This window comes from Paramormyrops kingsleyae, chromosome 20, assembly GCF_048594095.1.
Source record: "Paramormyrops kingsleyae isolate MSU_618 chromosome 20, PKINGS_0.4, whole genome shotgun sequence".
Lineage (NCBI taxonomy): Eukaryota > Metazoa > Chordata > Actinopteri > Osteoglossiformes > Mormyridae > Paramormyrops > Paramormyrops kingsleyae.
Genome location: NC_132816.1, coordinates 12929429 through 12952592, shown reverse-complemented (window position 1 = coordinate 12952592; position 23164 = coordinate 12929429). Strand labels below are relative to the sequence as shown.

At 45.8% G+C, this 23164-nt stretch overlaps 2 protein-coding genes across 4 annotated transcripts; one reads left to right on the top strand and one right to left on the bottom strand.

Annotated features, from left to right (window-relative positions):
- Nucleotides 1-953: 953 nt before the first annotated feature.
- polr3a (polymerase (RNA) III (DNA directed) polypeptide A) lies at nucleotides 954-18670 on the bottom strand. 2 transcript variants are annotated; one of them, XM_023808110.2, is made up of 32 exons: nucleotides 18398-18670; nucleotides 17853-17988; nucleotides 17608-17745; nucleotides 16905-17076; nucleotides 16427-16581; nucleotides 15851-16090; nucleotides 14737-14899; nucleotides 13515-13651; nucleotides 13312-13415; nucleotides 12662-12803; nucleotides 12389-12529; nucleotides 12189-12258; nucleotides 11919-12046; nucleotides 11703-11841; nucleotides 11333-11497; nucleotides 10899-11071; nucleotides 10283-10394; nucleotides 9434-9552; nucleotides 8962-9099; nucleotides 8701-8871; nucleotides 8134-8247; nucleotides 7205-7240; nucleotides 6702-6788; nucleotides 6540-6622; nucleotides 5665-5835; nucleotides 5189-5282; nucleotides 4895-4987; nucleotides 3268-3432; nucleotides 2494-2658; nucleotides 2248-2379; nucleotides 2014-2146; nucleotides 954-1718 (listed from the first exon to the last, which is right to left on the bottom strand). In XM_023808110.2, exons 1-32 carry the CDS (start codon nucleotides 18439-18441, stop codon nucleotides 1570-1572), a joined length of 4209 nt encoding a protein of 1402 aa, XP_023663878.1. In that variant the 5' UTR covers nucleotides 18442-18670; the 3' UTR covers nucleotides 954-1569. The 2 variants fall into 2 exon arrangements, with proteins under 2 accessions (XP_023663878.1, XP_023663879.1); XM_023808111.2 differs by lacking the exon at nucleotides 7205-7240 and having other exon boundaries at nucleotides 18398-18667.
- Nucleotides 18671-19223: 553 nt separating this feature from the next.
- Nucleotides 19224-22822, top strand: rps24 (ribosomal protein S24). Of its 2 annotated transcripts, XM_023808113.2 has the most exons (6): nucleotides 19224-19347; nucleotides 19958-20023; nucleotides 20148-20357; nucleotides 21357-21470; nucleotides 21971-21990; nucleotides 22757-22822. In XM_023808113.2, exons 1-5 carry the CDS (start codon nucleotides 19345-19347, stop codon nucleotides 21974-21976), a joined length of 399 nt encoding a protein of 132 aa, XP_023663881.1. In that variant the 5' UTR covers nucleotides 19224-19344; the 3' UTR covers nucleotides 21977-21990; nucleotides 22757-22822. The 2 variants fall into 2 exon arrangements, with proteins under 2 accessions (XP_023663881.1, XP_023663882.1); XM_023808114.2 differs by lacking the exon at nucleotides 21971-21990 and having other exon boundaries at nucleotides 19226-19347.
- Nucleotides 22823-23164: the final 342 nt, after the last annotated feature.

Genomic DNA, 23164 nt, shown 5'->3' with positions numbered 1-23164 from the left:
AAAAATCATCCAAGTCCTTCATCTTTTGAAGATTTATTAAGCCGACTACTGCAATACTTGCCACTTAGAGTGCTTATAAGACGTGATGCTCCTTTTTACCCAGCGAGTTATGGAAGTCCAGCCTGTATTGACTAGTGGATTAAAAACATAAATAATATTCATTCATCCATCTTCTACCTACTTATCCAGCACAGGAACACTGCATGCTGAGGAAACACACAGTATTCAAGGTTAAAGTTTGAATGTTTAATATTCCACGCACACAGAATGGGGGGTTGGAATTAGAGAAGACATAGCATTCAAACATCAATGCAATACCTGGATCTTAATCAGGAGGAGGTACAGAGCATGCATTGATTACACATACCCAGCACACGACAAGCCACCTCAGGGATGAGGACCTGAGTGCAGCCATGTGGCAGGTGATACCTCAGCACCACACTGGTCCAAACGGACACCCCCGGAGGCTGGAGTGCCAATCCTGCACCCAACCCTCAAGTTATTCCCAGTAAGTTGGAGAACCTCCTTAGAGGATAGATCAACATCATACCCAGGATGAAGCAACTGTACATTAAAGGCCTAGCTCAAGAGCCCAATGGAGTACAATCACTCTGGGCATTCATGGGATTTGAGCCAGCAACCTTCCAGTTACTGGCACAGATCCCTAGCCTCAGAGCCACCACTGCATAATCAGACAGAACAGTAAAGCTACAAATCAGGGCAAAGTACCATGTTCAGCAGCACAACACATTTAAGCCTTTAAAAATGGGGCCACAAATCATTATTAAATTCTTTAGTAAATAAATCTTTGTGGGTTCACATTCACAGCTGACAAACCAGGCCACAAGCACGTGCCCTTACATCAAGGCTCCCCATGCTAGCTTTTAATTTTTATACGGGATTCGCTGAAGCCCCACCCATTTTCTGCACCAAATCAAACGACGTACACACAGTTCAAATTAAACTTTTATTCACATCCAAATATTTCCAAATATATACACGCAAAAATTACAAAAGCCAGACAGCACATGACCTATAGTTTAGCCTGCAGACCGCCTCACTTTATACACATAATGTATAACTGGGAGGGGTGGAAGAAAAAAAAAAAAATGTAAAAATGAAAAAATTTCCTGCTAGGAAAATGAAGTACACGGATGCACGTGGTCCGTGAAGCACAGCACGGCATAGCTCGACCGGTCTGCATTTAAATCGAGAGAAACATCTGGCAGATGCACCTTGGGCTTGCAAATGAAGCCAGTGAAAGAGTTACATTCCTACTCTTATGTGCTGAAAGCTTTCCCAGTGAGGCAGTGAAAGGCACTTCTGAGGCAACCAGTTCCAGGTCAACTAAACATTTTTTTTTTTTTTTTAAACCTGTATTAAAATTAAAAAACAAACAAACACTTTCCTTTGAACCTCAAATCAAACCATGACATTTCAACTTTAAATAATTGCGATGTGTATTAAGTTAACTATTCAGAGGTAACTACGCGAGTAGCATTTACAACATGCCCCTTATCGCCGTTAGACAAACGAACATCCGCCAGGCATACACAGGCGATGTAGGGGCTACGTGACGACGGGAATGTGGAATTCACCGTTATCGAAGAGCAGTGGCCTTCGGGGAGGTGAGGGGTTCTTGTCTGCTTTGTGCAGTAGCTTGAACAGTCCGGTCCCAATGTTCATTGGAATGCCCATAATAATACACTCGGATACACCTGTATGGGGGAACATACATTTCTCTGTTAAAGGGCCCCTTTTTTGCTCCATTTCTTTCTGTAGATGTGCAATTACAGCCATCAAGCTACACAAACAAGCCGATAATTACTAACACGCAACTGAAAGATAAATGAAGGGCAGAGAATGGAGGGTAGGCCTTGCCTGAAGGCTGATGTTCAAAAAACATCGTTTCCCTCCCTCTCATAATGAATGAAGAGAACGAACACACGAGCAGCGCATAAAACCAGCCTTAACTGAACGAATCACATCTTCACAGACAGGATCTACACTGACCGCACACGGAGTCCTTCTGTCCGAAGTACGCAGCGTCGAAGAGGTGATCGGCGGTTTTCTCGAAAGACGCCAACATCAGCACGCTTTCCTTCATCTTGGCCAGCCCAAACCGGGTGATCCCGAGGATTTCGCCCTAAGGATACGATTTCATTTAAAGACATTAAAAAAAAAAAAAAGGACATTCCAGCAGCGATCCGCACGATGTCGGAAGCGGGAATCAGACACTTTACCAACCTTGTAGGACATGAGATCAGCCAGCAGCATGACATGGCGTCTGTCAATGCTCATTCCATGGTTCACCATTGTGTACTGGATCTCATTGATTATAGTGGACCTGGCAGCTTCAATGCCCAGAGTCTTCTCAACCTTTAAAGTGCAAGAGTAACTCATTTATAATGAATAAAATTAAATTTAAGGCCCTGTCCCCTTTAAGAGGCTTGTTTGATAGGTGGGCGGAGACAATTCTCAGCAGGCATCTACCTCATAGGTGTTGTTTGACGAGGTCCTGCTGCCGTTGACGCCATGGGTTGCCATGACGCTGCGAAGGTTGTCTCCTTCCACCAGGAGCTTGTACTTCTCCTTCCCGCTCTGCTCATCGATGTGAATGACGGCCCGGGCTACCTCGGGAATGCCCTGCACCACAATCTGCCGAAGGCCGAGTCATTTAAAAACAAAACAAAAGCAACACTGCTACAAAACAATACAAAATGAGAAATAGACCTTCAGCAATGTGACTTTTAATGCTAGACTTAAGAACACAATTGAAAATAACACTGATATCATCACTCATTTCTGCTTGCCCAAAGTTTCATTCTGCTGGATTTACTAATTCACCTATAAAATGATAAACAAACTACGTTTGGAGCTCTTTTAAAAAAATTGATACATTAAAACTGAATTGTACCAAAATAGTGAATCCTAAAAAGGGTTCCTTGTTTCTTCTCGGTTTAATTAATTTATTTTTTTTAATTAGGATGCTTCAAAGGCTTGTACTAGAATTAATTTGTTTAAAGGAGGGTAAGCATTTATTTTACAGAACAGCGTGTCCACGTTTAATGAGGTCGTGGAGGGATTTCCTTCAGGTCTGAGTATAAACACTGAGGGCAACCCTGTGACAGATTCCCTTTGAGGAGAATTATATAATAAACACTAAACATAAGGCAAAGCATAATGATGAGGTAATGTCCGCTGTGTCCGGCCACTACATCAGCCTGAGACTTGTAGCTGCACCATCCAGCCAGCAGGGGTCCCCACCTTAGGCAGGTCCTCCTTTAGGGACTGCAGGACATAGTACATGGAGCTCTTGCTGTTCTCCCGGGGCGTCACACACACCACGGCCTCCCCGTGCACGGCGATGTCACCCGGCTTCACTCTCAGCTTGGACATGCAGATGGAGTACCGCACCGTTTCTGCGTTAACCTGCGTTAAGGGGGTTAGGGTGTGAAGACACATTACGAGGCATCAATGCAACGGGTCCAACCTCGACCCAAAAGCGTAGGGGGGTTGGATTCCCCGCTTTCTGGCCCAGCTCTTGAATGTTTGGGACCTTAGAGTGATTTGTGCCAGAAAGATCTTCAACTTGAGCATACTCTGCCCTCGATCCTGTCGATCGATGTTGTCGTCATGGAAGACATGTGCCTTTGTATTGTTTTCCACATAACGCACAACAAAATCAGAAAAGTAACCAAGGCGACAGACAGAGTGGATGCTACGCTCCTTCTTCCATTGGTCCTCGTGAGCCACTTCGGAAGTCCCCTTATTATTACAATTTAAATCTGCACCTTATCGAATCAGCAATAAGTTTTTGCCGCTTTCAGAAACCTCTTCAGCTGCAGCCACCGGGGAGAGAGTGTCTCCAGGAGTATTAAGTCTGGCCTCCTCGGCGTTCAGACCCACGATGCAAATGGGCACTGCCCTTATATGGACGCGGCTAAGCATGTGAGAACCCAGTGGAGGGGTAGCCGCACGGCAATGGAGTGCCAGGAAACACCTCAACACCTCATCCTGAATGTGCTGCTGAATGAATAATTCATACTGAGAAGTAAATGAAAATGTGAGAAGGTGGGCGGAACGGCTACATACGCTCAAAAACACCAGGAAATACAGAACGAGGACGCGGCATGTTTAAGTAACATACAAAGGCCCCAGAGGATTATGGGATAGACTCTCCTTATCTGCATTTCTCCAGGACATCTGCCTGCTCCTCTGTGACACCCCGAAACCTCTTTACTGTGCTACTTCTTTAAACGTTTTTGTTGTTCTTTGGATTGACTCCCTACTCAGCCCTGGAAAACTGACCTCTGACCTTTCCAGGACTGTCTGCCCTGTTTTGCCGCACGGTACGGACACCACAAACATCAGCCATCAAAAACGAAGTTTAAACAGTACTTTCAATATTGTTCAATCAACATTGCAGGGCCTTTAGATGAACGCTAACTGAATACTGAGCATCCTAGCCGATGCGGACCCTCTGGTTTTGAAGGACTAGGGACCTTTGCAAGAACAGCTGCACGTTTCACCCGTTACATATCATGGATGCTGCTTCTTGGCGGCACAATGGTCTTTTGGCAAAGGAAGAACAACTGTGTGGTTTCCTAATGGGTTTTTACACCTACACACACGTCACCTAACACAAGGTAGGATACCTGATCCATGGGGGGCCGGTGTGGGTGTGGATTTTTGGGATGGCCTCTCAAACAGCCAATAACAGTGGGTCCCCAGGACTGGAGCTGAGAATCACTGCTTTATTACTGGCTAATTGAGAGGTCATCCCAAAAAACCTGATCTAACAGCTTCCATGAAACATTCTGCTCCTATTAACGTGATCCGTAGGCCATCCCAAAAATTCCGAGACGAAACTGGATGCAGAGCCGAGACTCACCTCGAGCCGAAGCAGCCGGATCCGTTCCAGCGACAGCTTTATGAGAATAAAGCAGTCATCGGGAAGGAACATCTCCTCAATGTACTCTGAGATCTAAAGGGAGATGAGAGGCACGTTCATAATAGACATGAACCGTAGAAGCACGGGCTCATGGAAATTCAAAAGAACATTTTCCTTTTACTTTGCAAGGCGTTCATGATTAACCACTCATTCTGGCAGCTGCGCCTTTGCTACGTGAAACAATACATTTCAAAGTGCAATTCTTTTTATAATGTCTCTGGATCACGTCGTGACCTCTCCAAGAAGAGTCTTTTCGATCCTCCCCTTCACGAGGCGGGCGAAGTCTGCGTCGTCCTCTATGTCCAAGTGAGCACTGATGATGGGGGTGCTTCGGGTTGGGAAAAGGGGTTGGGGGTAGCAAAAGTTAAAAAAGAAGTAACCCTGGGTCTCAATGTCCACCACTGATAATCGAGACACCTTAGATGGTATAACATAGGACTCAAATGCCACCCATGATACAGAAGTCATCCATAGTAACTCCAAAATACAGACTTGGCAACACCGTGAAACAAATCTGTTCCAAAAGAAAGACCTACTCTGTCTAATCTATCATCAAAGCCAAGCTTGGAGAACTGAAGGAATACCCCGGATGAGTGCTTCAGGACTCCATTTAGGGCTTTAGGTTCATGGGTCAGAGTGTTGTCCATCCTTCCAGCCCACGGTGGAGAATGCTCCTCTAAGGGACCTCTGCACGATTCCTAACCACCCACCTAATATTTTTGGAGGCGTTGATGATCTCCTTGATGCGGGGCACCCCCAACGTGATGTTCATAGAGGCCACGCCAGCGAAGTGGAAGGTCTTGAGGGTCATCTGCGTGCCGGGTTCTCCGATGCTCTGCGCGCACAATGCGCCCACAGCAGAACCCGGCTCCATCTGGGCCCTGGAGGGACGAGGGACAGGGACAGGGACCAGGCACACACAGATTAGGGATCTATATATCTTTCTAGGGACTCTCAATTCATTTCTATGGGCATAACAATAATCCCAACTATGACAACCTTAACCCCTACGCAGCCCAAACCTTAACCATAAGCAACCAAACAAAATACAAGACTTTTGACTATTTTAGTTTTTTGAATGCATTCACAGGTTTTTATTGAACTGCGGTTTATATTGGGGAGGGACGTGAAAACTGTCCACATAAGCTAAAATATGACAGGTTTTACCACATTGTGGGTACATTTCTTCCTCACAATGTGGTAAATACATACCCGTGCACACGCATGCACACACACGCACACACACACACGCACACACGCACGCACACACACACATACAATTAGCAGGAACACTGTACATCTCTGCTCCCCCAGAATAATTTATCTAGAAATGTTCATTCCAACAAAGGACAAATTAAAATATTAATAACTGCATCACATAAAATTAAACTGATGCTTAAATTACTAAATTACAAGAGAGAAAGAAGGAGACTTTATCCATCTACCTACATGAGTAATATTATACAATTAACGGTTTAAGTGTTTTGCTTGGTTTGCTTGGCTGGACAAAAAAACAAAAAACATTTACCATGATTTTGGGGCAAGCAGGCTGAACAGAGTACGGCAGACTCGTGACATTGGTTACCTCATGTATTTGTCTCTACACGTCTCCAGGAATTTCTCTAGCTGGGTCGGCGTGATCCTGTCGAGCTGGTACAGAACTTTTGGCTGGAATGAAACAAGATGCTGAAGCAAGGACCCCTAACCCTCAACGCCAGACGCATTTAACATTTTACAGGCCAATTACCTCTGTGGTGCCGTTATCGTTGATGCCATACTTGTCGCGGGTCTTCTTGATTTTTTCAGCTGCACTCTTGATGAACTTCTTTATTTCCTAATAACGTTAAGATTGAGTCAAGCATATGAACGCACAAACTTAATTACAAAAAAAAAAAACAGAAGAATAACTGCATACACAACAGCGAATATAATTTCAATACAATGTCTCAAACAAAGTAGACATTTATATCAGCTTAAAAGGACTCCAGGTTCTTCGTTAAAAAAAATCACACATTTACACGTTTTTTTTTTTTAACACGCGGTGAAGTCAGATTCAGGCAATACGTTTAGAAAAGCACACGCCGTCCTCAAAATGCACTGCTTGCATGATTAGTGTTCCAAAAAAATACATAAATAAAAAAAATTAAAATCAGCCCCAGTTCAAATGCAAGTAATTAATTCAAGCAAGACTAGGGTTGCAAAAAAACAGTCAACTCACAGCACCAACATGACATGCGGACATCACTGTACCTCAAAGTACTTCGCATAACCTGTCTCAGTTAAATCCTTCAGATAAAACAATTGGGGGGGGGGATGGGAGGACAAAAATCAGAACAGATAGCTCTGGTTATTTCACACCCCATCGAACAGAAGCGTACATACCTGTCTGAGGCACATACTGACCCCTGGATCGAATGTAAGCCATGACCTCGTGCAGTCAAACATGCTACGCAAGTAGCAGCCTGGCCTTCATAACGCCACAAGCTAAAGGGCAACACGTCTACAGAGACTCAGACCACCTCTGTGAACAAGAGAGCTTCACCGATCGATACAGGAGAGTGACAGACGGCAGTAAAATGCCTCGATCCGCCTCGAGCCAGGCATTGGACCGCCTGGTTCCTATTGATGTTGGCTTAGGGCTGCATTATTAGGTGTATACTGGTAAATACAGTAAACCCAGGTGGGTAACGACACCCCATGGGTCAGCGGTCTTGTACTGGATTTGAAGGCCTATGTCTAGACTTAAGTGCTCAATGTTCTTTAAACAAGATTTGAAACCTATATTAAAAATGCACGTATTATTCACTCATTGGCACTTGTACCCAAATTAGCTGCCTGACAACTGTTTGCTGGGGCAGGCTTCTTAGTTTTTTCCACTTTATTTCGTAAAAATGTTACAGTGTATTTCAGCATTTGTTCGGCCTGAGATGCATGTCATTCTGGACAGGAGTCTACAAAATTAAATGGAAAAAGCAAGTTTCTGAACAGCATATGGGAGAGGACACAAATGTCATGATTTGCACCAGTGAAGAAAAAGAGGGGGAAAAGAAAAAAAAAAAAAAAAAAACTTTCAGTACAGGGATGTTTGTTATCAAGTCTCAGCTGAAGATAATGATTCGCAGAGATGGGTGAAACGCGGAAGGGGTCCTACGGGAGAGACGTCCCAAGATGAGGCTTACCTCCAGGAAGCTGTCCCGACAGCACAGGAAATCGCTCTTTTTCATTATGGACTCTGCCGTCAGTATCAGCTCGTTCTTGCTGAGGGCCGGCTGCTCAGGGCAAGTGTAGACAGACTGGGACAGCAAACGCACAAAAAAAATTAATTCATTAAATCAGATTTGTATTTTTACAGCAGCCCGGGGACCTCCAGATTATATTACAGCACGGCTTTGTGAGAGACCTCTTATGTTCTAAGAAATCAGTCGTACGACTACGATAGGCTCCCCCGGGGAACACGAGGTGCTCCTTCAGCTCGCACTTAAACGTGCCCTGAAGCGGAGCAGCAGCAATCGAAACAGGATTACGGTGTTATTCCAGGTTCCCAGCCTTGATAACTGCAGGAATCCAGATGGTTTAGTCTAGTCTCACAGCAAATTTACTCAGCTTTTGCGTACGGCTTGAAATCAGACATAATATTTACGACAGACTTTGTTTGTCTGACATAAGCTACGTCTCCTGATTTAATCTAAACATAAACAGCACAGAGTATCTTTATTAAAGACAAACTACTGTAGGACTCGACTCACCCTAATGTTATCCAGCACTCTTTTGAACTCCAGTGGCTCGTCTTTGCCCTCCATGGCGGCGGGATCGAGGCCGTCCCCTCCGTAGATGAACTGGATGATGTCGCCGGTAGAGCTGCGCACCGTGAGGTCGTACTGCGAGCAGAGGTCCTCCAGCGACTTCACCAGGCGCCTCTGTGGACATGCAGAAGGCGAGAGGTGCTTCTCAACGCAACGCAGCGCCCCTAGGGCATGAGCACACGCACGCAGGATCCAGCCACTTACCTGCATGTATCCCGTCTCGGCCGTTTTGACGGCTGTGTCCACCAGACCTTCTCGGCCGGCCATGGTGTGGAAGAAGAATTCCGTGGGGGTCAAGCCTGAGTAGAAGCTGTCGGCGACAAAGCCCTTCGCGGCTGGAAGCTGCGAGGAACAGAAACTAGTGTCAGGACCCAGAGCGTCCCTCAGCCAAAGTTCATGCAAGCCAAGCTTAGAAGAGATGCAAAAATAACAGCGAAAGCACAAGTAGACACCTGGATTATAACCTAATCATTTCAACATAAGGCATCTAGATGCTTATGACTTGTAAATTTTAAACGTCCTCTCATTTTAAAACCCCTTTTTCTAATTAGGCATTATCCTCCAATGCAGAATTACTGCAATATCCATTAACAAGAGAACATAAAATGACAATAGTGATTAAAAGCTAAATCAAGGTGCTCGTTTCACTGGAGAAAAGCCCATAAGTTAGACTTACCTTGGAGTGCTTCTCGAAATGGGGGAGGGAGCGGTTCTCAAAGCCATTAGGCACTCGAGAGCCGCTGATGGCCTGCTGGCCCACACAGGCAATCATCTGTGAGATGTTAATGAAGGAGCCTTCGGGGATGGGGATGGGGGGTGTTGGGGTGGGGGGGGGGGGGGGCAGTTAGCACCGGACCGTCACATTCAGCCGACACACGGCATCACCAAAGGAACAGCATTACTCCGACATGATAGATAGATAGAGACACTTTAGTTATCCAGAAGGAAATTTAGGAGAAATTTAGCGAGAAACCAAAGGGGGTTGATTTTATGCTGTCCTACCCAAATTCGGGGGGAGGGGGGGGCGACATATACATACCCTGTGTGTTACTATTTATCTCCAAGCCATTATTCCGGAATCCCTGAGATTCCTTGCACTTTTACTGTTCATTGTTGTGTAATATTTATTATTACTATCTATTAGTGTCTAGATATCCTTTACTGTCTAAATGTGTGTATTCATCTACTGCAGTGGTCACCAACCCTGCTCTTGTATATCTACCACCCTGCAGAGCTTCGGTGCTGGCCTAATTTAACACACCCGATACAGATAAGTACCGGAGCCAGCCGTGTTAAAGCTAATTATATTAGTCTCTGATACTAGGGCCAGATTATCTGCACCAGGTGTGCTAAACTAGGACTGCAACTAAGCTCTGCAAGGTGGTAGATAGCGGGGTTGGTGACCACTGATCCGCTGTAAGCCTGAAATTTCTTTCAGGATTGATAAAAGTATCTATTAAAAAGTATTAGCTTAGCTAAGCTACACCCATCTCCAGACGCAAGCCCCGGACATGCAGCGGCCCACCTTTGGAGCCGCACAGCGCCATGATGAGTGGGCTGTTGCTTTTGTCCAGCTCGGTGAGACAGGCACTGCCTGCGTGGTCTCTGATCACGGAGAGCTCCTTCAGGATAAGTGCCTGAGGACAGACACACACACACCGAGTCCCATGTGATGAGGAACGGGCCATCGGCTCTGACACACAGCCACATAACGAGCGGGAACAAGCGAACGCTGCGCAGCAGGAGGGGAAAGCCACGCGAACGACATGTCCACAAACAAACATGTCCATAAACTGCTCATTTAGCCTGCTCTCAAAACAGAAAACAGAAAGAAAGGCTTAGTGTTTTTGCTCATTAGTACCTTTCGCAAAGACTTTAGAATCTGTACATTATACAAAAAGAAAGAATAAAAACTGTATATTAACAGGCATGTTTCAAGTCGTCTTGGCATGAATGAGTTTTTGAAGGGACTGAAAGTTGAAATAGGCTGCTGCTCAATTATAGTTAAGACCCTCAGCATTTGCGGAGAAAATGTTGGAGTATCTTGGAGTATCTAGACATAGGGTTGTCACATGTCTGGTTTAGCCAATCAACAAGTGTGTGTGTGTGTGTGTGGGGGGGGGGGCATCACAGGACCCCACCTCCAGGGTCTCCTCCGCGGTGCAGCCAGGCTGCTGCTGTAGCTTGCCCGTATTCAGCGCCTCGATGTACTCGTCGCACTTCTTGTAGCCCGCGTCCAGGAGGTCCTGCTTCGCCTTCAGCAGGCCCTGCCCGGGCGTCACGTCCCCGATCCCGATGGAGAAGCCTCGGTTGGCTGTGAACCGGGTTGAACATTAACCTTAAACGTTAAAATTTCTGGAAACTTTCCATTCCATGGGAAGTTAAGCTGGACAATTTTGGACATATTTCAAATTGGAAACTTTCCATGGGAATTAACAGAAATACATGGGAAATAACAGGAAAAAAAAAATCACAGAATTTTGCAACCCTTCTCATCACACAATGTTTCAAAAGAGTAAAGGGCCTCGTCAAAACCAAATGCAGCAGCTAAATGGTGAGCGAAGGTACAACTCACAGAGGTAGACAGGAGCAAGCCTGGCGAGGCGGGACATGGCATCGGCGGCCTCCATCTGCCCCCAGTCCCTCAGCAGGATGTAGAAGATGTTGTTCTTGGACCCTGAGCCCAGGGTGCCCTTGTCCATGCTGCCACACACGAGCTCGCTGTTTTGGATCACCACGACTGGACAGGGAGGGGGAGTGGGGAGAGGGAGCCACAGGTCGGTATACCGTTATCGTGGTGTTCCTCAACCCGGTCCTCAACCCCCAGATTCCCTCCCAGTACAACAGTACCATGTATCTGGTACCGGTGTGCTGGGAGGAAGCAAAAATGTGGTCCTGAGGACTGGGTCGAGAAGCACATTTGCGATCCGAGAAGAAACACTCACAGGAGTCATTGTGGCACAGGTCCTCATTCCGCCCACTGTATTGCTTGCCCTTGGTCCGCAGGTTGGCTTTGACCGGGCAGGACTTGCTAGGCTTCAGAATTAGGCTGAAGATCTGCTTCCCGGTCCACAGAGTCACGGGCTAGCAGCAGAAGGACATAAGCCCAAGACTGGACTTCCAGGACAGCTTAAGGAATGACAGGGTGAGTAACTAGATACCTTCAGGATTGCAGGGGGCGGCAGATAGATCTTGATCTTTTCGTCTTTCCCTACGAGAATGGAGGCCACAATCTGACAAGCTTTTGCTCTGTCAAAGAAGGTGTCTTTCAGAGTAAGAAGGTAAGCTCCTGTGTAAAGAGAATACAAAACAAAAACGCTTGTGGCACAAACCATGACCAAAGCTAACATGCACTGCCCACTGTGGAAGATACAACTGCAACATGCAATAAAAATACAATCTCTTATTGCTGAGAATTACAGGAAAATAACCTGTCAGGAAGTCCTGGATTGCAGCAATCAGGGGCTCTCCATTCCGCGGGGTAACCAAATTGGCTTTGGTCTAGAATAAGATAAATATTCTTAGATATTTCAGAACATGAAGTCACAAAAGCATTCAAGGTACCCATACAGAATACCCCCCCCCGGCCACCCAGCTCAGCTTTGATGAAACATCAGACAGTACTACACACCCCCATGAGCACCAGCGCCTCCGCTTTGGCCTCCTCGGTTTGGGGGAGGTGAAGGTTCATCTCATCCCCATCAAAGTCAGCATTGTAGGGCGTGCACACACACTCGTTGAAGCGGAAGGTCCGGTGAGGCTTCACCCTTGCCTGAAAAAGCATTCGAACATCAGTTGCACACATGCTACTTAACAGCAGCCCAGTGGAAATTGACCCTTTCGCACAATTTTTCTTAATGTGCAGCCCGCCCTGCAGGGGGCAACGTGAGGTCAGAGGACTCACTATATGGGCCATGATGCTCAGCTTGTGCAGAGACGGCTGTCGGTTGAACAGGACGATGTCGCCGTCTATCATATGCCTCTCCACAATGTCTCCGTACTTCAGCTCCTGGGCCATCTTCTCACGGTTGCCGTACTTCAGGAATCTACTCGCAGATAAAAAACTCATTCAAGAACCCCACGATGAAAGCCCTATGCTGACAAACATGTTCTTTCTCCACGGTTATTACTTGTATATTAAAATAAAACACTCCAGGTGCAAAACTGCGACTTCTATGAGTATGATGGGGTGACTCATAGCTCAGTGTGTTAAGGATCTGTTCCAAGTCTACATGGTCACAGGTTAAAATTCCATAGCTAGTTGAGTCATATCACTTTTGGATCCTTGATTAAGGGCCTTAAGGTGACCGCACACTTCCAACGATGTCTGGAAAAAACTACATCAAACACGTCGGCAAGAACAAACTCACATACTAAATTGCATCATGGGGCACGAAATAATTGGCTGACCCAAACCAAACTGCCTGTTTATAAAAAGGTACCAGCACCGTCAACCAAGTCAGACTGAACGCAACCACTATGTTAACGGCGCCAAATGATACTGCTCCATTCGAATGGTTCTTCACAACTGCTCAGAAGAAAGCAGAAGGCCACCTTTTCATCTGCATGTGTCTCTGCTGAATGAAATTGGCACCGGGGTGAAGATCGGGCCCATTGCGAACCAGCTTCCTCATCAGATCTATGTTGGCCTTGTTCACCTGTTGGGGGCGACGTGTCACTGTAAACATGGAGCGTCAGAAAAAAGGACTGGTGTGGATGCAGGGGGAGCATGGCGGGGGGTGGGGGGGGGGGTTTACCTTCTCTGGGTAGGTGAGAATTTTGGCTACGTGGATGGGGACGGCCACCTCGTCGATCCGCAGGTTGGGGTCGGGGGAGATCACAGTCCTGCCGGAGAAATCCACCCTCTTCCCAGACAAGTTTCCTCTGAAACGCCCTAAAAACCCACGAGGGGCGATCAAAGAGGGGCGCGGGAGACTCGACCAAGGAGGACACCAAGCAGTGACAACAAGATACACAGCGATGCCAGATGGAGGCAGCTGACGACACACATCCAAGAGAGAAGACCGTCAGGCGGCCAGTGACACTACAACACCAGGGCTCTCACCCACAATGCACTGCAGCAGCGATGCCGTTCGGCCGCACCCAAGGGCTGCAGCTTTCATTTCAAATGTTATTGTTATGAGAAACAAACTGGTCAGCCTCCTTACGTGATTAAAGAAGAAGTGTCACCTACCACGCATAAATACCTCTATAAATAAAATATAATGATACCCTGGGCACAAATATATGCACATAATTAAGCACTGAATTTAGCGTCGTGTCTGTCAACAATGATCACCTTTTCAGCTGTGCTACACACTTACCAGCAAAGCAAATAAAAAAACACCAGCAAATAATTACAATATTGAGGCAAAGACTAACTGTAATTCCCTTACACTAATAATACACAACACACTCTGTCCGTGGCCTTTGAACTTAAACCCAGAAGGGAAAGTTATCGTCCTCCCCACCGGTGAAGAAATCGCAGAAAAGGGAAAATGAGCCCAACAGCTTGTGGGAAAAAAGTATATCGCCTAACAAGAGATACGGACCCTCGACCTGAGACTACAGATATGATCCAAAGTTTGATGCTCACTGAAGTCCCCATTTTTCACATACAGGGGTGTGTTTTAACCAGTGCCAGCGGGGGCTGACTGGTGGGCATCAGCAGACGCAGATCTGAGGACACGATATGGCTCCGTCTGCCATTATCTGCCATATCGCTTTGATCTGAGGACCGCTGTACCTCCCGGCTCCGGGACATCACTGCCCTTCACGTCAAAGTCCAAGCAGCGACGGTATCACAGATGACAAAGAAAACCAAAGTAACTGAATAGTAAATGATGGACTGCAGACAGAAGCCTGGTAGGACTACGGAGCATGCCGACACAATAATGAGCTGAGGAAGGGGCGGGGCATGTGGCAGAGAGGGCGTGGTCACCAGCTGAAATGTGGGAGGAGTCAGCACATATGACACACCTTGTTTTCCCTTGAGTCTCTGCACGAAGCCTCGGGTCCACTTCTTGGGGGCCATGTTGAGCGGAATCCCAGAGAGCTCGCTGTTGATGTAGAGGGCGCACTGCAGCTGCAGGAAGTCCCAGTCCTCCATGATCATTTGGGTCTTGGCTCCCGACATGCGATGCTGCTCAGAAAAGGGATCATTACACATTCATTAGCTGGATAGGAAAAATGTTAATACTCACTATGTAGGGGGAATTCCTAACCTGAAATTCCACTCACTATATAGGGGGAATTCCTAACCTGAAATTCCACTCACTATATAGGGGGAATTCCTAACCTGAAATTCCAAGGTGAATATTTAAATTTCACCACAATACTGAAAAATGACATGTATTAAAGGGGCTTTAGTGTCATCTATCCATCTAGGTTGTTCTGCTGGAAGGTGCAGAGTTATGGAGATATCGGCTGCAGAAATGTTCGTCTTCTCTAGAATATAATGGGACTGAAAGGCATTCTTTCTGTGGTGATTAAGGCACGAGAAAAATACATTTCACAAAAATTCAACAGCAACGTCTTTCCAGAAATCATGACCCGGTTACTCAAGATAATTCACAGACTTTGTAGTGAGCAGTTTAATGTAGGAATTATTTTCTTCTACCAAACTCCACACACAAATCGTATCATCACACAGAACATATAAGCACGAGCACAAACACCCCAGTAATTTATTCTGTGCAGTGGTACGATTCATTTGCAATGTTTATGCAATGATATCCACTAAAAACAGAAATGGAGATGTTCAGTATATCCAGAAAAGTATGGCATCCATAGAATCATGTTACACCCCAAGCAATTTCCCAAATACTGTTACTCCTGAACGCATCTCCTTAACACATCTAGTGCCCGTCTTTTTGCCAGAAACACAGGCTGTCTAACGCCACAGTGGAGGCTGTCAAAGCACAGACTAAATACTGGGCTTAGTCAAGGAGCTCTTGGTATAAAAAAGCCACTTTGCCGTCAGTGGCCTGTTGGCAGCCGGGTGTCATGACAGAGGGGGACAGGACGACAGAAACTGCCACCCACTCCGCATGAATGACAATTACGGTCGTCATGGACACACATAAGGCTGTACCTTCTTGATGACATCATTGAGGAAGATGATCTCCGTGAGCTTCATGGTGAGGTCGTCCTCGTTGGTGCCCGACTTGAGGTCGCTCACGACGGAGGGCCGGATGCAGAGGGGGGGGACCAGGAGGCGCGTGAGGATCAGGTCCGCCGGCTTGCCGGACTCGGGGTTCATCAGCAGCAGCGGGACGTCCTCCGACGGGATCCTCCGGAACAAGTTCAACACCAGCAGGGGACTCAGGTTCTCCTGTGGGATGCCAAGATCAGAAAAGGCATACAAGGCTTTTAACACGCCTTACTTCTAATAAGCCATTTATGTGCCGGTCAGCAACAATAAAACATGTTCCACATAAACAAAATGCTCTCAAACCACAACATAATGACCAGGCCGCTCACCTGACCTAGGTCGCCTAGGTAACCTAAGGACCAGGCCGCTCACCTGACCTAGGTCGCCTAGGTAACCTAAGGACCAGGCCGCTCACCTGACCTAGGTCGCCTAGGTAACCTAAGGACCAGGCCCTCACCTGACCTAGGTCTCCTGAGTAACATATGAAACAGGCTCACTTATCGGAACCGGGCTTACCTGAGCTCGAGTCAGTAAAGGTTCCACTTCTTTGTTGTGCTCTATCGCGATATCGAAGGACTGAAGGAAGTCAGACACAATCGTGTCCACGACTTTCTTGGTGGTCTTGTACTTCTCGTGGATTATCTTAAGCAAGCCACACTTTTTTACAGGGCCTGCAAAAACAGTGATCAAATACCAGCACGTTGTTCAGAACAATGAAGAAAATGATGTCAAGGCATCCCATACAAACAACTTAAACCTGAAAAATTCAAGGACATATGAGTTTTACATAACAAAATTAAATATTTGAAGGATTTTGTTCTTCAAGAATCTGTGATATGAGCACACAGGAACATTTTCAATTGCACAATCAAAACAAGCAAAAATGTAATTATCCATTTCAAATACTGCCTTTAATTTGGAATTAGGTGACAACTACGCTATTTGTAACTTTAATAATAAGGAGAAAAAAGCCAGTATTTTATGAATAATTTACCATTAAAGGCAGAGCAGTTTAGACAGATGGTCTTTTTACGACATTTGTCCGAAATCTTCTTCTTTAAACCCCTCTTCTGCAGATAAGCTAAACCGGGCCGTCTCAAGTAATCGAGGAACTGCCTCTTCTCCTCCTTGGAAAGCATGATGTGCGAACAGGTTTTGCAGATCATCTGCATAGAGCGAAAGCAGGAGGAGATGATTTTAAATGAATATGACAGAAACGGGTTAGGATACATAGAGACTTCCTGGCACGTTCACGATATGACGGATATGAGGTGCCTGATAAATAAAACCGTCTAACACATCACTCTGCATTTTCCTGGCAGAAAGAGGTAAGGAGTGTTGAGAAGAGAGAGACTTCCATAAACACAGAGAGTGGAATTACGACACACCATGCATGTCGATCAATGGTCAGCTTATCGTCAGCTACAGAAGTGGAAAGTTCAAATCCGGAAAAGTACAAATCTAGACCACGGTTTTGTTCCAACCAACCAGTTATGTACTCTGTGACCGTGACTCATTATACTCAACTGGTTGATTGGAACAAAACCTTGGTCTGGAATCATACTTTCTGGACATGTACTTTACACCTCTGATCAGCTAGACCCCACCTTGGCTGAATCCAACAGTTATCGATCAGATACAACAACCCTGTACTTCACATCCCGAGCCACGTTTCTCCCATCGGCCGATGACCGTGCCTGGAGGATCACGATAATGGCCTTGAAATATCCCACGTGGAAACAAGGTAGCTCCAAGTCAAGATAGCCATAATGCCCCAGGCAGTCGGCCAGATTCTTCCCACACGTCTCGCACGGTCTGTCTTTCTCGCTCGTGCCCTACGACGCATGGAGAAGAGAGAGGATGCTCACTGCCCGGTTATGGGGCTCAGCCCAAAAGCAGACAGACAGCGGAATAAACAAAGCAAGCAGAAGCACGGCCTTACCATGCGGTGGTCCAGGACTCCGTAGGGCAGCGGCGTGTGGCTGGTGTCCTGGCTGTAGAGGTTCTTGCTGACCACCTGGATGTGAGCCTGCTGCCGCATCTGCTCCGCCGATTTCATCCCGAAACAGATGTGGCTTCTGTACGGCGGAGGAGAAAAACGCAAGGGGACACCAAGATAATATGAGGCACGCATGTGAAGTTTACCATTTCTGCAGTCACGACACTATGTAACATTTCGGTCGTCAAGAATATAATACGGTAAAAAAAAAAAAAAGGGCGAAAGTCATGCCTGTATCCCAGGGGGGTGATATCATTGTGATCAACTCAAGAGAGCCACAACAAGTACTGCATACACTTTAGTAAAACTATTCCAAAATATTCCACAACCATATCTGGTAATCCTACTAATCATCTTGTTTTGCAAATGCATATCTATTGCGGAAACACAAACGACACGAAGCTAAATTGCATTAACAAAATAACACCAAATGGACTGGCAAATTAAATATGTAATGAGATAAGGAAAATGTGTATGATGGCACTCACATCTTTTTGGCCACATCTGTTTCTCTAAACTGCTCCTTCACCATCGTGACACTTCTTTACGAAAGCAAGGCTCTTGGAGAAATGGAGGCTACGAAAAGCACTGCCGTCAGTCTCTGAATATCACCGGTTTAAAACACATTCACCCACCCCACCATCGATGCATGTCACCATGTTTCTTTCCGTACGGCGCTGCAGTCTGACCTTTAACTCGACAACGAGCTCTAACAAGAGTAAGACCCCAAACAGGGCTGCTCTCAGCAAACACTGCCACCCAGTGCCTAAATGTCGGCAGCGTCGCGCTTCTTCGAATGGAACCTCAATATTGTCAAATTATCAATGGCCACCAGTTTGCTAGTACTACTGATGCATTACTAATTTATTATACACAGGGATGCACAGGTTCGCATACACCTTTAAAAGTGATTTAATCGATTGTTGTAATTTTAATTATCTCACATAAATCATCGTGCATTTTAACCTTTATAAGCCAATTTGTGCTTTTGCAATAGGTATTGCGGTATAAATGCTAAAACCCAGGGTACTTTCTTGTCATAGCAGAGTAAATGCACATCAGTACGCACATCTAGATACAACAATCGATTGCCGCACGTACTGCTTTTAAACGGTGAACGCGTCCTTGCGTACCAGTTATGAATTATATGTATGTATCGTGTATTATATGTATCGTTTTAATGTGGCACACTGGTGAAATGGTGTTTGTAAACGTATCCTGAGCTGCCCCCCATTCCTAATATAATTTAGCGTTGAGATTGTTACTGTCACATCCCATCCACTAGGTGGCCGCAGCGCGCCTTGCGCCATAAGAGCGGGCTGTTTTCTATCAGGCAGTTGCGCGGCCACCCCCGTGGCACCGCGGATCAGGCATATCATCGGTCACCAGGCTGCCCTTCTTCCTTTTACGCTTCCCTGCGAGAGCCGCTGCCAATATGGTAAGTCTAGCGCGGCTGCCATCCGATTTAAAATCTTCAATTATTTTCGCCATCTCGTAGTAGTAAGACATGAAGCACATTCCCGAGTTTAAGTATAAAGTTTCTATACGTGTATTGCATTGTATTTGCGGTGTTTTTGGTAAAATTATTTGCCTTTCGCGAGTACCTCCATGATCAATTTTGACACGGCAAGGCCGTGTAGGTTGCGGCTCAAAATTAATACGTAAGACCTAAAAGAGATGGTATATCACATATATAAACCGTGGTTTGAATTATAACCAGTCAATCCCGTTCTATCGTTGTACCTTTTATGCCTGGAACTAAGTTGGTAGCCTGTTAGCTTTTCCTGTAGTGTACTAGTTAATAGCATCCATGCTGGCTACCCAGAGCTTGATGGTTTGTACGGTTATTAAAGTTCAGTATACTTTTGCAAAGGTTTATCCCATTCCCAACTTCAGAAATCAGATGCTTGTTATTGCCCGCTAATTGACTGAGGTGAAGAGCACTGTCCTCCTCAGGTGTGATTAGCATCGGTTGTTCACTGTATGCTTATTGTTAATTACCACTGATAGAACTGAATATTTAAAAATGTTCATGGTGTATTTTGCAGAATGACACCGTGACTGTAAGGACGAGGAAGTTCATGACGAACCGCCTGCTTCAGCGGAAGCAGATGGTATGTAATGCTTTTTAACATTATTTTGAACCACTGTGACTGTGTGGATATGGCCTTGCTGCTTGTTTCCTCTGAGCTCCCGTGCGCTGGTGGCTTTCTAAGCAAGCTCTCCCTTTCTTCCAAGGTTGTCGATGTCCTGCACCCTGGCAAGGCAACGGTCCCCAAGACAGAAATCCGGGACAAGCTCGCCAAGATGTACAAGACCACCCCCGATGTGGTGTTCGCATTTGGCTTCAGGACCCAGTTCGGTGGCGGTAAAACAACAGGCTTTGCCATGATCTACGATTCTCTGGACTACGCAAAGAAGAATGAGCCGAAACACAGGCTGGCCAGAGTGAGTCGTCTTGATGTACTGAGATGCTGGGCTTGATTGGTCCCCAGCTCAGGACTGACCAATAAGCAGGCTTTGCTGGTGTTTCCCAGCATGATCCAGTGAAAGTTCTGATACCTTCTTCAGCAGCCTAATGTGTTTGTAATTGTACCACTGAAGTCTATCCTCAGTGCGGCACACAGCTCATGCCATAGGAATCTTGGTCTCCCGATTGGTCAAATCTACATTTTAGGAAATGCATAGTTCTAGTAAGTTGTAGGCATGTTTGAGATTGGAAATATGAAAATGAAATTGTGCTGCTTTTCTTTTTTTACCATTTACACAAGTGCAGGTATATTGTAATTCACTACTTTTCACATATTCCATCTTGTCTCTTTTGAGACAGACTGAGTAAACAATCACACATACAGTTCAGAGCGAAGCCTGGGGTCAGGCCATTAATTCTGCAACTCCTAATTTTGATTCCTGAAGCATTTTGGGCCATTGCTCAAGGGCCCAGTGGGCTTGTGACTGTTCTGTAGAAGATGGGACTTAAACCAGCAACCTTTGAATCTGACACAGACCTAACCCACTGTGCTTCCACCTCCAATAACTTTTTTTAAAGCAAAAAGCTACACATTTGAGACGCACTGAGCTAGTCCCTGGAGCTGTTGCATGTTAAGGGCCTCATTCAAGGGCACAACAGTGAAATTACTTTGCCAGCTATGGGATTTGAACCAGCAACCTTCCGGTCAGGCACAGAGGTCTAACCCACTGAGCCACACACCATCCTCCCTAATTTACTGTTGGCCATTTGTTTATAGAGCTGTGTCATTAAATCTCATTACCCTGTTGTTCGATCGCTTAGACCGTTAAATTTAAACTGAGGGAATCTGCTTTTGGGAATTTGTGTGGGATTTAATTCTGCCTGGAAACCGCTGTCTGTCCACACGCATGGGAACGGTGGTCAAGGCCCAGTCCTGCACAGACTGAGCTCACAATGTGGTTTGTGTGTATATACAGCATGGCCTGGTTGAGAAAAAGAAGTCGTCCAGGAAGCAGCGGAAGGAACGCAAGAACAGAATGAAGAAGGTTCGCGGTGTCGCTAAGGCTAGCGTCGGCGCGGCTGGGAAGAAGGTAACGTCTGTCGGCCTTTTGGGAGACGTCGGCCATTCATAGGCGATGACCTTCTGACAAGGGGTCACTAGCAGTATAGATGTGCTGCATCAGTCACTGCACCTTTCCTGCCAGATTCGTTTCAGTTAAGCCTTGTGCAGGGTAGCTCAATTTGTGTTTTAATGTAAATGTTGCTTTAATTTGTCTTTCTTTTTTCTTACAAATCGTATCTTCTGGAAAACAGAAGGTAAATAGCTCTGTGTGTGTATATAGCTCCTTTTGCATCTAACCTGAGAAGGAGTTGGATGCTAATACTTTGACTGGCTCTTAGTGTTTAGAAGCTGTCAACTGCTTGTCATTCACAGCTGCTCCCTACAGTTTACTAAAGTGCTAAACTGTAATGGCATTTCTTTCCAGTAGCGAGTCAGGCTTGCCGAGATTCAGCTACGTACACTGTCACTGTCGCGCTCTCATTTTCTGTTTTCCTTTATTTTTCTTTTACGTTCCTTGGACGTGCTCAGAAGTGAAGTTTCTGTTGCAGGTATTATAGAACCAGCATGGTGTGTAGAGTTGCTGAGTTCTCCCCTGTTTTTGACCCTGTTCTTGTAGTGCTTCCTGCTCCCTCCTAGTTTTGATTCACATATTGGCACCTCTTCTGCTTCCTTGTGGGGGCACTCAATTTAAGTTCTGTGTGGGTTTTTTTTTTTTTTTTTTTTTTTTACTGATAAGTTACTCCGCCCAACCTGTTAATCTACAATAGTGTTTTTTTCCTCATACTCAGCTTAACTCAAAAGAAAGGGTAACATTGGTGCACAGTCAGTGAATGGTGTGCGAGTGGTTCGATGCTCTGGGACTTTTGCTCTCTGGCTTCGAGGTAGAGCAGTTCTTGCAGTGACCCGGTGCCCGGGGCGCAGTGCAGCAGCAGTGCATGCTTGTCACTTTCTAAACTTCTGCCCCTCGGCACGTAGTTAGTCACGCCTTTTGCTATTTGTGACGGTCGCCTAACTTGATCGTTTGCGGCCGCCGACCAGCGAATCATGATGTTAAGGTCACTTGTTCTACAGTCCCGGCAAAATGTTAGCGGCGCTCGATAAAATTTTAGGGCATGCTAGTGTCCACTAATAAGCTAGCAAACTACGAGCATGAAGAATATTCACTGAAGTGTGTAAATAAGCATTGACTGACCATTCTTCTGACAAGCAGATGGTTCAGAGAATGGTCACAGTATATTACTAGTAGTTTGTTGCTCTTGTCTTACTCCAAGTGTGGATGATAACCTCTTTTTGTCTCTTTTTTTTCCCCTGTAGTGAGCATGGACCTTCAGGGGGCGCCTGGATCATTGTGTTATTTGTGAAATAAATTTCCAAACAAAACAGATTTGTCTGCTGCGGTTATTTCAACCTAAAGTTTAACTCTGAGGTCCGTTTTATTTGATTTGGAAATCTGATGCCTTGACTACTTTTTAAGGTAAGACACTGAAAACCAATCCCGTGTCCACTCAGATACATGGGCGAAGGAATCCAGTTCAGGTTGTGTCGTGATGTTTGTTTTGGTGCTATTAAAAATTCTCCCCTGAAAGTGGGCTTGTGGATTTGCTCATTTTCCATTCTTGGCCACTAGATGGCATCGCTGCCCACAGTCAAACCAGTGAGGCTTGACCATGGCATAAAATGTAGAGAAGAATTTGGCTTCACCCTTTGAGATACGGACACTCT